The following is a 14832-nucleotide window of genomic DNA, read 5'->3' on the forward strand; positions in this document are numbered from 1 at the left end:
GGCAGCAGGAAGGCAGGAGGCCCATGGCCTGTCCACGCTGCCTTCCTTCTCCCCTCCTTTGCCCAGGGTCCTGCATCCTCCAGCCCCTCTGGCCGCCCTGCACCCCCGCCTGCCCCACCTGGATGCCATGCACTGCCCCGAGCACGGGTTCCCTGCTTGGCACTGCCAGCCACCCTGCTTTGCTTAAAGTGCCCACAGCCCCTACCCCTTGCTTGCTGAGGCCCTCCCTATTCAGTGCACCCCCTTTCTTCCCTGCGCCCACCTAGAACTCTTACGAGGTGCTCACCAGAGGGCTGAGGGGACAGAATACCTACTCAGGTGTGGGCTTGACCCCATGAAAACCATTACCTGCTTACTCTCGTCTCTTCCTGCCCTTCTGTTGCTCCAGTCCTGGAGGGGGACGGGGACCAACCACTTCTGTCAGGCCTAATGCCTGGGGCTGTCCACCCACGGTTACTGCCCCACCCTGGCATGGCACTACCCGCCCTGTCTCAGCCCTGCGCAGAGACACGCATACACATGAGCACACCTGCGTGCACACACATGCATTGCCCCGCCGCACAAGAAACCTGCAGAGGACCCTCAGCAGTGGCCGTCAAGGTCCAGCCCTCAGGGCGTGGGGCATCTGACTCTGGCCCCCCAGGAGGGGGCTCTTTGGACTTTTGGGACACCAAGCAAGGAAACTCTAAGCCAAGAAGGAGAAGAAAGAGCCTGAAGAACTTCAGTCTGGTCTCAGCCACCTTCCGGGGCATTTGGCACTGGAGGGTGAGTGCCGTCTCCTGTCTGAGCCTGTGTTCTCCCCTACCCACTCCTACCCATCCTGCAACCTGTCCCCGGCTCTGAGGGGAGGCGCACGCCCCCACCATGCCAGGGCCCCACCCCAGATGCTGGAGCAGGCCTTCCTCAGGATTCACGTTTCTCTTGTTCATTCATTCATTCACTCAGCCATTCACTTATTCATTGGGCAAGTGTTTTTTATCCCTACTATGTGCCAGGCCCTACACTGGGTATTTGGGGTACAGATAGAAGAAAGGCATGGTCTGTACAGGAAGTGTTGGCTCAGTCCATGAGCTCCCAGCATAGTTGCCAGCAAATTCCTCAGTGACACCCCAGGATGGTCATGGGGCGCCCATCACCCCCACTCTCCTGCAGGACTCATGCAAAGGCAACTCCCACAGGCCCTCAGTCAGGGTCCCTGTCCCGTTCTAACTGAGAAGGAGCCCCGTGAGGGGACTTGGGTGCTCCACCTGTTGGCCCGGGGTTCCTGCAGGCCCCAGGGGGCCTGGCCCACCCGAGAAGGGGTTGGAGAAGCAGGTCTTTGTGAGAGCCAATGCTCCAGCCCCCTTCTGATGGAGACAGGGCTCCCCTCGTCAGAGACCCCACTGAGCCACACGAACAGTGGCAGGCATCTTTCCGCCTCATGGTTCATCTCTGGAGTTGTGGGTGCCCACTCGATCCACACACCGCCCCTGAGTGCCCGCCTCCGTGCCGGGCACGGTCCCCAGAGTGACCATGGACAACGAGAATGTGCCGGTGTGACAGACCCATGCCTCTGTGACCGTGGGTCCGTGTCAGTGCACACGTTTGTGTCTACGGGAGAGTGCCTGCGTGGGCCCACCCGCTCACGAGCAGCTGTAGGTGTGCGCACACTCTGTGTGCGCATGTACACCGATGGGTGGATGACCGATACTGTGTGTGTGTGGGGAGGGTGCCCTGTGTGCGCGTAGGTGTGAACCTGTGGGCCCCTCTCTATACCGCCATTCGGGGATGACAGTGCATCTGCGAGGGGTCCTGTGTGTGTGGGTGTGTGGGTGTGGGTGTCCAACACACTCTGCAGCTGCAGCAGCCAGAATGAGCTGAGCTCTCCCTGGGCCCGCCCTCTCTGTGGACCGCGCTCCTCTGCCTGAGACTGTTTCTCTCCCCAGTGCACCCCCTGCAGGCCTTCTCCCTGCCACGGGCTTCCTCCCCATCCATCCACCCATCCTGTCGCTGTGCTCCCCTGCCCGCTGCCCCTCCATGACCTGGCTGCACAGACATGGCCGCCCTGCATGTGTGTGCCCGCTGCCTCCCCGCCCGGCCCGGGGATCTGCCTCAGGGCCCCGGGTCTGGTTTTCACTGCTCTCCTTCTCTGGTCCCTGCCCTCCACCCCCACCCCTTGGTCCCTTTTCTCCTTCTCTTTCTCGTTTCAGAAAAGAGGCCAGCCCTGCAGCCCCCTCGGGGACGATCCCAGCAGCTCAAATTCCGAGTACAGAAAAGAAACCGGACCCCCCAGTGAGGCCTGCGAGGCCTCCCGGACCCTTTGTTACTCAGGAACCTCACCTCGGACAGAATGGGATGGGGGCTCCCAGGCTGCCCACCCCCACCTCCGCTCTGCCACTCCAGCCTGCCTCCCTCTGGCTGGACAGAACTGGTGCTCTCCTCCGTCCCTTGTCCCCTCGAGTGGACAGGGCACCTCCCCCACCCCGCCCCTCCCATTTTGATGGTGTCTGTGACATTTCCTGTTGTGAAGTAAAAGAGGGACCCCTGCGTCCTGCTCCTTTCTCTCGCAGTCTGCTTGTCCGTGTGTCTGTTTTTCCACTTGTCCGTCTGTCCAGTAAGCAGGTAATGGTAGAGGGTTCCCCTGCCAGCAGCTCCAGACCCAGCCCTCCCTCCACCCCACCTCCGCTTTCTCTCCCCACAGCCGGACCCCCATCAGCGCCAGGGCCTCACTCCCCACCCAGCTCCTGGGGGGAGGAAGCCCGGCCAGGCCTCCCACTTGCCCTGGGGTGCCCATCCGGCCCGGCCCCACCCCACACAGACCTGGGTTTGCCCTTGTGTGCTCCCCTGCAGACAAAGACGAGTGCTCCAAGGATAACGGGGGCTGCCAACAGGACTGCGTCAACACCTTCGGCAGCTACGAGTGCCAGTGTCGCAGCGGCTTCGTCCTCCACGACAACAAGCACGACTGCAAGGAAGGTAAGGGAGGGGCGCCTCCCCCTGCCCTGCGGCTGGCTGGGAGCACGAGGCCAGAGGTGCCGTCCCCACCGGGCTCCGTGTTTAGACCCAAGGAACTGTGTGACCCCTGAGGTCACCTCGTTTCACCCGGTGCCTGGAGCACGGATCTCTCCAGCCCCAGCAACACCCTGGTCTCGTGCACCTCCCGTTTCTCCTGTGTGGGTCGGGGAAGGAGGAGCTCACAACCGCCTCCAGCCTCCGTTTCAGCCTGTTTTCATGGTTAGGCCAAGGCCAAGTCCTTTTGGTAAAGACCTCCCTGTGGAAGAGAGGCCAGATGGGACCACGGCTAAGAACATAGACTAGGTCAGGCCGCCTGGCCTGGCCCCGCCACCTAGCCAGCCATGTGCCCTTGAGCGATGGGCTTGCTCTCTCTGGACCTTGGTTTGGCCCTTTGTGATGTGTGGATGGTGATAGTACCCATCTTGTAAGGGTCTGGGGCTGGGAAGGGCTCCGAGCTCCAAGCGGTGCCTGGCTTATCACAAGCACAGGCGTGCATGTCACTGTTTTGGGTCACACCGCCGGCGCCAGGGACACTCACCACAGGCTGCTGCCTCCCAGACACTGAAGCCCTGCAGATATTTGAAAACAGCTCCCATGCCATCCTTGATGCCATCTGACACCCCTTTGGACACTACAGAACACTGGCCTGTCCGAGGGGTTAATTCCATCGTGGCGCCTGCCCGCTAGGGGCATGCTAGTCCCCAAGCACAACGCCCTGGCCACTGCATGTCGCCGTGACTTGGGGTGAGTCACTTCACCTCTCTGAGCTTGCTTTCCCACCCATGAGGTGATGTAAAATGCGGTGCCTACTGTGAAAGTGCTGAGCTTCAGAGATCTTGCTTGGAGCCGAGTACAGCGGCTGGCAAATGCCTCTTTTCACCACTACGAGGCGGACGACCAGGGTGTAAACAAGCTGCCGGCCAGATAAACAGAAGCGAAGCACTCCACAGTGACCCAAAGACATGCAGGGCCTTCCCACCCGGTCACGGCAGGCTCCCCAAATATGAAGCTCCTGACTCAAGGGGCCCCCACATCTTTTAGCTAGAAGGGACCTAATTCTGATGTTGTCTAAACTGCATTTTTATCTTTGTTCCTTCTACAAAAAAAGAGGGTTTTGCTAAAGAGTCCTCAGCGTCAACACCCACGAGGTAGTGGGAGAGGGTTTCAGCTCCTTGGGAAGATGGCTGGTACGCAGTGGCTCTGATTCACTTTGGAAGCATCAGAGCTCCTTACTCCAGGGACAGGCTAACTAGGAACCAGCCAGTAATTCCTGAACCTCTGCAGAGGTGTGGCGCTGTGCAAGGCTCTGGGGCTCCCCAGCTCCCAAGGAGATGTTAGAGGGCATGGAAGACCAGGGTAGGAAGGGGGGAGGCAGGGCGTATGGCCGTGGGTGATCCCAGAGGGGTAATGCAGCAGCACAGCTCAAACAGGAGGGCCAGGAGCCCCACCTGCCTCCACCAGGGCCACTGGGCAGCCTGCCATACAATCACCTGGTGAGCCTCTGCCGTAGGTACAGCTGTGTGGCCTGCACCCCGACCCCACCCCCCTTTCTCCTCCCAGCCCAGCAGCATAGTGGCTGCCCACATTCCCTGGAGGGACCTATGAGATTGCACGATAGGAATGAATGATGAGCAGGAGCTTTTAAGTTTGTTTGTGGGGCAGAAGGCAGATGGCAGTGGATCGAGGAGCCATAAGCAGGGAGGAGGTGGTGATAACATGTTTTCTTGAAGATAGGCTGAGAAGAAAAGGAGAGAGACTGGACGGCAGCTGGAGGAGACGCAGGGCTGTGGGAGGAGGGCTGGGTTAGGATGGGCGCAGCTCAGGAAGGCTCGCAGGCCAGCAGGGAGAGGGAGCGTGGGCAGTTTGCAGTACCAGGGTCCCCAGATGGTAGGCAGCAAGCAGCTCCAGCTCACAGAGGAGAATCATTGCTGCCAGATAGGGGGGATGCCTCCTCTGAGACAGGAAAGCAGGGAAGGTGGAGGAAGGGGACAGTGAGCTTGTAGGTAAGATCGGGAAGTTGAAGTCCTTCGTGTTTGAGGCCCTGGCTTTCTGAGGGAGGCAGGGAATGAGGTGGTCTGCTGGGAGCTGAGGAGAGGGCTAAAGGTTTGGAGCCGTCACTGAGGATGTGAGAGATGGCACTGGTGAAGGACAAACCCAAGGCTGTTCGGTGGTTTGGGGCACACCACAGCTGGGGACCGCAGGTGGGATTTTCCAAGATGGTACAGATGGAGGACCCATGTTGGGGACCAGTCGGGGGCTCAGCCATGCGGCCCAGCTAGATAGGGAAGCAAGTTGGATCAGCCAAGGGGACATATGGAGAGAAACTGCAAGGATTGGGGCTGTGGGGCCTCTCTAACGTTAGAGAAGCGGGAAGTGGGGGCCTGAGCGTCTGGGAAGAGTGAGAGGTGGCCATGGCGAGGGCGATGTGTCTGTAGCATCAAGGTGGGTGATGGCAGAGGCTAGGGCATGGTCGGGAGCAAGTGTGCCCCAGGGACGGCGCCGCAGGAGGGCCTGAGAGGCCAGCATGGTGGGTGGTTGTCTGCACGTTGGTTGATATCGCCGAGGATGGTGGTGGGGTGGGACGGAGAGAACTGAGTCCGGTGCTGAAGTCTTCTGTGGATGGAGGGGTGGCAGGAGATCAAGGATGATGACATCTCAGAGGGTGGAGAAGGTGAGGCCAGGTGGCTGCAAAGTCCTGGGCTTCACTTGGGGGTGTCTGGGAGGGTAGTCCCATGGATGTTGCCTGGCGGGGCCTCGCTTCGAATCAAGCAGCTGGCTTTCCCGGGGTGTGCATAACAATGGGAGAAAGGGAGACAAGCTCAGTCCTTGTTCGCGTGGAGACTTCAGAAAGAAGGAAGGCAGGCAGGAGGGAGTGGCTTTCTCCCTTTGTAGGGGGGCATTGACTCGGTGGGGTTCCTGATGGTCCCCTTCCCCTAACTCACCTCCCACAGCCGGCTGTGACCACAAGGTGACGTCCACCAGCGGCACCATCACCAGCCCCAACTGGCCTGACAAATACCCCAGCAAGAAGGAGTGTACCTGGGCTATCTCAAGCACCCCCGGGCACAGGGTCAGGCTGGTAAGGTGCCCATATCCCGGCCTGCACAGCCCCCTGTGCCCCCTTCCATGTAGCTGTCACCTACCTCCTATCAGCTCCCAAGTCCTGGGTCACTCCGATGCATTGCCCAGAGCCGGGCAGGCTGCAAGCTGGTGGCCCGGCTGAGCCCACAGAGCTGCCAGCCCGAGAGAACCCTGGTCTGGTCTCGACAGGGGCCCTTCCCCAGTGTACGCCGGGGGTGTTCCTGCCATTGCCCCATCCCGGGTCTTCCTTCATTGCCATCTGACAGCCATGGCCACTGCCCCCAGAGTCTGTGAGCTGGGGTCAGGAGGCCTGGGTTTGGGGCCGCCTGCTGCCCCCTCCCACTGGCCCGCTGCCACATTCCTAGCTCACTCTCCTCCCCCGTGCCCCACAGACCTTCCTGGAGATGGACATCGAGGCCCAGCCTGAGTGCGCCTATGACCACCTGGAGGTGTATGACGGGCGAGATGCCAAGGCCCCGGTTCTGGGCCGCTTCTGCGGGAGCAAGAAGCCGGAGCCAGTCGTGGCCTCGGGCAGCCGCATGTTCCTGCGCTTCTACTCCGACAACTCCGTCCAGAGGAAGGGCTTCCAGGCCTCCCACTCCACAGGTGAGGCCCCCTGCCCTCAGGTGCCGGGCCCTTATGCCAGCGTTTGTTCTGGGGGCATCTGCTGATTCTGGTCTCCAAGGCAGGCCGGGCATGGGTCGGGGCTACAGAGAGCTTGGGAAGGCACAGAGGGACGATCCTGAGGCCTGGCTGGAGAGACAGTGTGTGCTGAGGGCTGGGCCCAGGACGAGGAGGGGGAGCCTCCTGGGCGAGTGAGGGCAGGTCCGTGGTGACAGGGGTAGGGAATCCCCAGAGCTCCCACTGCCAGGTCACTTGACTGTGTCCCCAAAACTCACTCTTTGTTCATTTGATGCCTGTTTACTGACATGTAACACATATTAGGCAGCATTCTAAGTGCGGATCACAAGATGTACCAAGCAGATGAACACCTCAGCCCTCGAATGGCTCACTCAGTGTTCATTTGCTCATTCATTCAACAACCATTTACTGGGCTCCGTGCAAGAAGGCTGCCAGTGCAAATGGCTCTGCCTCAGGCCTGAGCCCTTCGCCCTGCTCACCCTGGAAACACACAGGGCAGGAGAGAGAGAGGACGTGCAGAAATAATTACAGCAGGAGACAAAACTCCATAAGGGCCTAGCTCGGTGTGACTGGTGGGGTCGTTCCAGCAGGGGCAGGAGCCCGCACAGCAGCAACCCCAGGACAGTTCTGAGTGTGACAGGTACTAGCAAATCACTCAGTCTGGCCAGAGCACTGGATGTGTGAGGCCAGCCGTGAACATCTGGCTGCAGAGAAAGGCCAGTCCTGGGAGGCCTGGACGGCTAGGCCAGACCCAGGGTGTCAGATGAAGACCCCGCAGGCTCCTCGTGGGTCTGCTGGGGACTCTTGAGTTGATGTGTTTACAGCCTCCCCTCCTCACTTTCTTCCCTTTCCCCTCAGTCCCTGCCCAGGCCCCACCCCCATCTCCACCCCTCCAGGGCAGGGTGAGTCCCAGGTATACATCCTGCCCTGCACAGGGCCAAGGGCCACAGGCTGGAGGCCCAGAACTCCATCTGGCCCTCAGGCCTCCTGTGTTTGGCCCACACCGTGCTTTTAAAAAAATGTGAGCCAACAATTAAAAATCAGGAGTCTTCACACAAAGTCTAGATGTACATCTGCTCTCAAGAATGGAATCTCTGGCAGTGCAGGGCCCACATTCTTCCATGATAGCCATCAACTGGAGCAAATTAGCAACGTCCCCTTTCAACAAGCATGCCCTCCTCCAAGCTTCTGCTGGGGGGGGGGGGGGGCTGCCCCGCCCCGTGCATCCCAGCCTCCCTGGGCCTCTATCCAGAGGCCCAGCCGCCTCGCATGTGTTCTGGACCAAGTCCTGGGCCAGGCACAAACCCAGCCCTCACCAGCCACGCGGCCTCTCCCAGGGCCTGCAGCCAGCCAGTAAGGCCAGCGTGGTGAGGCACAGCGCCTGCCGGAGGCCTCGCTCAGACAATGATGGCCCATCTTGTCCCCACAGAGTGCGGAGGCCAAGTTCGAGCCGAGGTGAAGTCCAAGGACCTTTACTCCCACGCCCAGTTTGGTGACAACAACTACCCCGGGGGGGTGGACTGCGAGTGGGTCATCGTGGCGGAGGAAGGCTATGGTGTGGAGCTGGTATTCCAGACCTTCGAGGTGGAAGAGGAGACTGACTGTGGCTACGACTACATGGAGCTCTTCGATGGCTACGACAGCACGGCCCCCAGGCTGGGGCGCTACTGTGGCTCAGGGGTGAGGCCCCCAGTCCCCTCACCCTTTGCCCGATCCGGTGACCCAGTGCCAGCCCAGTGCCTCTGCAGGCACGGGGTGCTGGTGTGGTGGGTGGCAGCGTATGCCTGAATGGCTGCTCACGGAGGCCTGCCCTGCCCTGGGCCACCTGCACCCAGGAAAACCCGTCCTTTTCAAGCAAAACAGAGGTTCCTGTAGCCTCTGGAGTGAGCCCTTCCCTGGCTCAGGCCTGCCCAGCACCCATTAGGTCGGGCCTGCAGGGAAGCTTGCATCCGGGAGGAGGATGGCATGCCTTCTGTCCCCGCCCCACTCTCCGGCCCCAGGCCCGACCCCAGCGCAGCTCACTGGTCTGAGGGGGGCTGGGGCCACAGCCAGGGACCAGTGCCTAAGCCGAGCTGTGCTACCCAACTGTTCTGGCTGACCTGAAAAACACCCTCATCCCTCCACGGCCAGCTTCTCCCCTCCGTGAGAGGCCAGTGGCCCCCAGGCTGTCAAAGCAGGCCCCGAGCTGGGCTCCCGGGCCTTTCAGAGGAGGGCCTGATCAGGTTTTATCTAAGGCCGCAGGAATACCTCGGAGGTGGATCTGTTTTTCTCCCAGTTAGAGGAGCTTCATGTAGCTTCTCCTTTTTTTCATTTCTATTTTAAATCTTGTCCTCCTTCAGAGAATGCTGTCTTCCCCTCCCCACCCCCCCACACAGACACACACTCTTTTGCACTCGTGTTCACACTCGTGTGCGCTTACCCAGATGTCCCTCCTGGCATTGCCTCCCAGTCCCCACCCCCCTGATGGCCATGCTCCCGGCAGCCTGGGCACCCCAGGCAGGGTGGAGGTGCCCAGAGCGGCAGCAGCTGCTGGACCCAGCACTTGGCCAGTCTCCCCTGAGGAGCAGAGCTTCAGCCTGTTGAACAGCAAGGGCCGGGCAGGGTGAGAGGTGGGGAGGCAGGGGGAGTGTGGCATGTGGCCCCTTGCCTTCCCTGCTCAGTGGCTCTGGAGCCCCCTGTATACCAAACTGGCATGTCCCTCCCTACTTTGACCTTGGGAACTCCCTTGATCTGGCACATTCTGGTGCCCCAGGTGTCTTCTCCCTGAGACTGCCAGAAAGGGCCCTAGGAAAGGAACCCAGTCCCGTCAGGGCTTCCTGGCATGCTTGCTGGACATGTCCCCAGCGTTCTCAGAAATGACCCTTCCACACCTTGGCCAGGGCATCTGTGTGCTGGCACTTTATGGGTGGCTCTCACTCCAAGGGCCTGTGCCCAGAGGTGAGGAAGGGCTTGCAGGAGCCTGGGAAGGGGCATCTCCTGAAGTTGACTGCGGCCAGAAGTGGGGGAAGGCAGAGTCCAGGTCTGGGGGACCCGCTGTCCTCTCTGAGAGACGAGAGAGACGGCTGGGATGGCTAGAACGCAGCCACTCAGAGAACCTGCTTCCTCACAGAACCTTCACAGCCATCCAGTCACGGCCACTCCCCCAGCCCTAGGCCTGGAGAGCGGACAGCCTTTGGTTCTGCTTGCCCTGGAGGGAAGCAAGGTCCAGAAAGGCAGAACTTGCCAAAGCCTCACAACTGACTGACTAGGCAGTTAGAAGAGCTGGGTTGAGAATGGAAGTTTTTCTCGGGACTTAAGCTGCTCTGCTCCTTTCTCCCCTCCTCTGGGCGCCCCGTTAAACACCTGCCAGAGGAGTCTTCCTCCTGCTTCAGGGGGTCAGGGTACCTGGTGAAAGTTGGAGTCGCTCACCCTCCTCAGAACAGGGGACCCCAGGGAGGGAAGGCGACAGCTCTGGCGCCTGTCCTCAGGCTCTCGCGCCCCCTTTCCCTGCCAGCCCCCGGAGGAGGTGTACTCAGCGGGAGACTCTGTCCTGGTGAGATTCCACTCTGACGACACCATCACCAAAAAAGGCTTCCACCTGCGTTACACCAGCACCAAGTTCCAGGACACACTGCACAGCAGGAAGTGACCTCTGCCCTTGCACGTCGGCGGGGACACGAGGCTTGCTGCCCTCAGTCACCTGGACTGGACAGTGGGGGCGGGCAGGTGGCCGCACCCTGCCCCCGCCCCTGATGGTCCAGGTGAGGCTGTCCTCTGGAGGTGGGGGCTTGGACTCCGTCATGAGCCACTTTCCCAGGCCCTTCCTCCTTCGCCCCCTCCAGAGCGAGGGGCCAGGGCCAGGGAGCCAGAGCTTTCACTGAGACACTTGAAGTGGCCATTCCTCCGTGGGGGCCGGCCGGTGGGGAGAGGGCCTGTCCGCGGGACCCTCCCGCCTTTCCTGCCCATCGCTACGCACTGGATTGTGTATGGCTGGTGCGTATCTTCATTGTAATATACATGTTCCAGCCCTTCCCCAGCCTCATTTGGTTTTATTCTAACCTCCCCCCTTCCCACTGTTTCCTGGGGCATGACTTTCCGTACATGTCCCACAGGAGCCACAGTGGTGAGGTGACAGGGAGGGGTGGGGAAGGAGACAGGGCTTCTCTCAGGCCCAGTGGCTGGTCAGCCACTGCAGGGCATCCCAGCCAATAAACCGAAAGTGTTACAGCCAGTGTCCTGTGCCAGAGGCTGTCTGGGACGTGGTGGGAGGGGCGGGGTGTTTCATTACAAATGTGCAGGCTCGCCGTGTCTGGAGTGGCCCATCGCCAGGACACCTGGCTCACTGGCTGCCCTTCCTCCCTTCTGTTTCAAGACCCCCGAGGGTGTGATTTCACACTCGGGCACACACAAACAGCTGCCTCACACACTCAGCCCTCAGGCAGGCCCAGGGGAACTGCACGCATGCATTGCACAGCCCTCCCCCTGAAAGGGACGGATGGGCCATTCTGTGAGAGGCCCTTTGGTGGGGAGGGAGGAGGTGTGTAAAAGGGGATAGGTGCGTGTCTGTCCAGCCGGTATCCACCTGGGTTTCCTGTGTCTGTATGTAAGGAAGGGGTGGGTGGGCCATGAGGGTGTCCAGGTAGGGGACCACACCAGGGCCAGAAAACTGGCATCAACCAGAGCAGACCTGCTAGCTGGCCCCGGTGCCTGCCTTCCTGAAGGTCAGGCACTGAGAGCTGGCCCCTATGGGTCCTTCTCTTGTCATGGAGACAAGAGCCAGACGCTGAACAAACATTCCAGCTCTGGCCCCCTCTCCCAAGGCGACCCAAGGTTGCGTCTTGTCTGGCCTCCCCATCCTGCCATTGCCTCCTCCCTCCCAGCCAGCAGGGAGGCTCAGGCTTGTCTCCCCAAGGCCAGGAAGAGAGAAACCACATTCCTGGTCCTTCCCTGCAAAGGAGCCTCCCTCTGCCTTTCCTCTACATGGGTCTCACAAAGAAAGGAAGTTGAGGGAGGACCCAGGTTCTTATACCTGTGCTGGCCACTCGTAGAGTCCAGCGAGACCAGCGGCCTGCTCCAAGCCCCAAGGCCCCTGGGAGCCTTCGGGGGGACTGTAGTGCTTTACTGACCCCAGCTCCTCCCTGTAGCTGAGCAGGTGTTATGCTAGAGGTTGTCGGGACTCTGTGGGGGGACCCACCCCCAGGAAGCAGTGTGTCACAATGCACGCCCTGTGGCCCTTTAAGCAGAAAGCAGTGGTGGAAACCAGACACAGTGCTACTGTCTGAGTTGCGTGCAAAGCCCCCTCCCACGGTCCCGGCGCCTGCCTTCTAGTCCTGACCACAGGTGAGGCCTTGAAGCCTGCGAGGCAGTGGGCAGTGACTGCGGGGGTTACCGCGTATTGTTCCAGTAAGGTCACAGGCAGTGATGTCATGGCCACCCCTCCATGCCTTCAGCTCCTCTGACTGGGGTGCTCGGGACAGTCTGGAGTGCCTTCAGCAGAATGGCAAGGACCCCAAACTCTCGGAGCCACCTGGGCATCTGACCCAGGCACTGTGCCAACCAACTTGGGGTCGCTCCCCACGGCATATCTGTGGTCAGTGGTCCCGGCTCACTTCACCAGCCCTCCAGGCTCCTCTGAAGCCCAGAGGGCCACATTCCCAGTCCATGAGCCACATGTCCAGAAGGAACCAGAGCCATAGCCCCATCTAGACTGTGGGACTTACGCCCACAGAGAGTAGCTGCCTCTCCACCTGGAACAGGGCCTCTGTGAATAAACGCCGCAGCTGGAGGCAGCTCAGGACCAGCCCAGGCAGCCACCCTGGACACCTGTCCCGAGGCCATCACCACCATAGGCTGGGACCCCTGTACTGATTCAGTGACCAGTGTTAGCCGGCTCTCCCAGTCTTCCCTGGGCCCATCCACAGAGGTGCCACCAAGTGGTGGAGACTGCTTAGAAGCTGGCTACAGGCCACTGATCCATATTCCAAAACTTCTAGTGTGTTCTCAGGGCCCAGCCTACCCTCACCTCCTGGCTGCTTCAGGTTCTACAGTAGACCAACCCCAGTGCAGCTGCCCATCATCTCAGGTGGTTCCTTGTCAGAGAAAGGCACCCTTGCACCCTCGATCCTCCACTGTCTTCAAGCGCTGGAGGCCACCCTGGGTTTCCCTGGATCCTCAGTGCACAGCCAGTGGCGGAAGAGCTAGAATGGGCCTGCCCTAGACTGTGCCCCCAACCCATGTAACCAGGTTCAGATAACCACTCCCCCTGGAGATTCCGTCTCCTCCCCCTGGGAGTACCTCTCTAAGCGCCACTGAGGACCGCATGACAGCACCAGCCTGGCAGCCGGAGAACCTGGCTCTACCACACTTGGCCCTGTGGCGCTGGCCAGCTGCCCCTCCCTGGGCCTCTGTTCCCCAAGCCTGGTGCCTCTGCCCAGCAGCCCTTCCTGCCACAGGCAAGGAGAAAAGCCAGCATCCAGTCTCCAGGCGGCCAGAAGGCTGGCCAGGCTACTGAAACTGTCGGGATCCTCAGCAGCTGTAGTGGCTTGCAGGGTCGGCTGTTGGCTCCACTGCAAAAGAAGGAAAGTCAGCGCCGTGCACTGCTCCTCACTCTTTCTTCTCTGATTCCCTCCCTTCCCCCCAGCAAGTCTGAGTGCAAACAAGCTCTACCATTTGGCGGCATGTGCCCCAGAGCGAGTCATTTCACCACTCTGAACCTCAGGTTCTTTCTCTAGGCATAGGGTAATGACAGCTCCCAGGGTTTCCATGAAGGGTGAGGTGCCCTTTGAAGAGACCTGTCCCAGTGCAGGCAAACAGGAGGCTCTCCATGAATGGGCCTCCTCTTCCTTTCCTCTGCCGGACCACTTCCCAGCTCCTGGACTGCTCTCTGCATATGGCAAAAGGCAACTTCTGGGCACCCAAGTTTGCAGTCAGGCGTCAGGAGCTTAGCAGAGAACTGCTGCCAGAAAGGACAATGCCTAACCCACAGCAGGGAGGGGCTTGCAGAGCAGGGGGCGGATTTCTGGCTGGGCTGGTAGCCTTTCTGGGTACCTCCCAAGTCACACCCTGTGCTTAACTGTCCCTGCACACAGGGCTGACTCTAGAATCTGTGAAGATTTGCTGCTCCAGTTTGCAAAAATAGTAGTGCCTGACAGGGAGTGGGGCAGAGGGTGGCCAGATGTTTTCCCCAGAGCTCCGAAAGACCCCCTTACCCAGCTCTGGTGGGCCAGCCCGCTTCTCCTGCTCCAGCCCCCTCCCAGCCCTACACCTTCCCCCTTCCCTGTCCCGGGAACATCTGGTTCTAATCTCCTCCAGATGCTGTGGCCAAGCCATTTTATGGCCAATCACCTCAGCTCAGCTTCCTGAAGGCCTCCCTCCATTTTGGGGAAAGGTCCCTCCTTGTCCCTTCTTGTCCCTTTCCTTGGGACCCCAGCCACCTGTTTTCCCAACATGGAGAACAGACACATACTGAAGCCAGATGAAACTGCGAGGGTTCTCAGACTGGGCCCCTCTCCTCCCACTATAGGGTGGGGGCTGTCAGCCATCCAGGATTCAAAGAAGGATGCTGGCCCAGGAGGAGAGAAATGGGCAGGGAAGTGAGTGCCTGTGCAGAGGAGACAGAGTGTGCGTGTGTTGGCACATTAGTATATGTGGTTACATGTGTGTGTTGGCTGTGTCTACGTGTCTCTGCCGGTATAACAGAACACCCACCTGCAACTCAGGGGTGCCCCTGGGTGGCCGCCGCCTCATCTTCCCTCTCTACCCACACTAGAGCAGGACTAACTCGGGGGCCCGCTCTGTACAGTGGCAACCACAGCCTGAGGTTTCCCTCACCTTTCAGCTCTGTGGCTACTGAGGCCATCTTCTAACTCCAGCCCAAGGAGGTTGTGTGAGAGCGTGCGTGCACATGTGTGTTCCCACGTGGACCTCTCTCCTTCCACCAGAGGAACATGGGCCAGAAGGAGCCCTACAGCAGACTCCACCTGATGCCCTGACCCAGCTTGGTCTGCTGGGTGCCCTGAGCAGCCCAGCGCAGGCATGTGCCAGAGAGCGGCCATCTGCAGTGAGGAAGGCGCAGCCAGCTGTCTGGAGGAGGCCTGTACGCGCAGCCCCCAGCCTTGTCTGCCCTGCCTCAGCTGG

General features: G+C 60.3%; 1 protein-coding gene across 3 annotated transcripts in view; it reads left to right on the forward strand.

The window, feature by feature from the left end:
• Positions 1-10921, forward strand: part of BMP1 (bone morphogenetic protein 1) — a 39208-nt gene extending 28287 nt beyond the window's left edge. For 2 of the 3 annotated variants that reach the window (XM_053911140.2, XM_053911142.1), the window contains 5 exons: positions 2830-2955; positions 5946-6073; positions 6468-6681; positions 8147-8397; positions 10211-10921. In XM_053911140.2, coding sequence (XP_053767115.1) covers positions 2830-2955; positions 5946-6073; positions 6468-6681; positions 8147-8397; positions 10211-10345 — 854 coding nt within the window. In that variant the 3' untranslated portion in view covers positions 10346-10921. The other variant, XM_053911141.2, reaches the window with a different exon arrangement.
• The last annotated feature ends 3911 nt before the right edge of the window (positions 10922-14832 follow it).

The sequence above is a fragment of the Desmodus rotundus genome, chromosome 9 (assembly GCF_022682495.2).
Source record: "Desmodus rotundus isolate HL8 chromosome 9, HLdesRot8A.1, whole genome shotgun sequence".
NCBI lineage: Eukaryota > Metazoa > Chordata > Mammalia > Chiroptera > Phyllostomidae > Desmodus > Desmodus rotundus.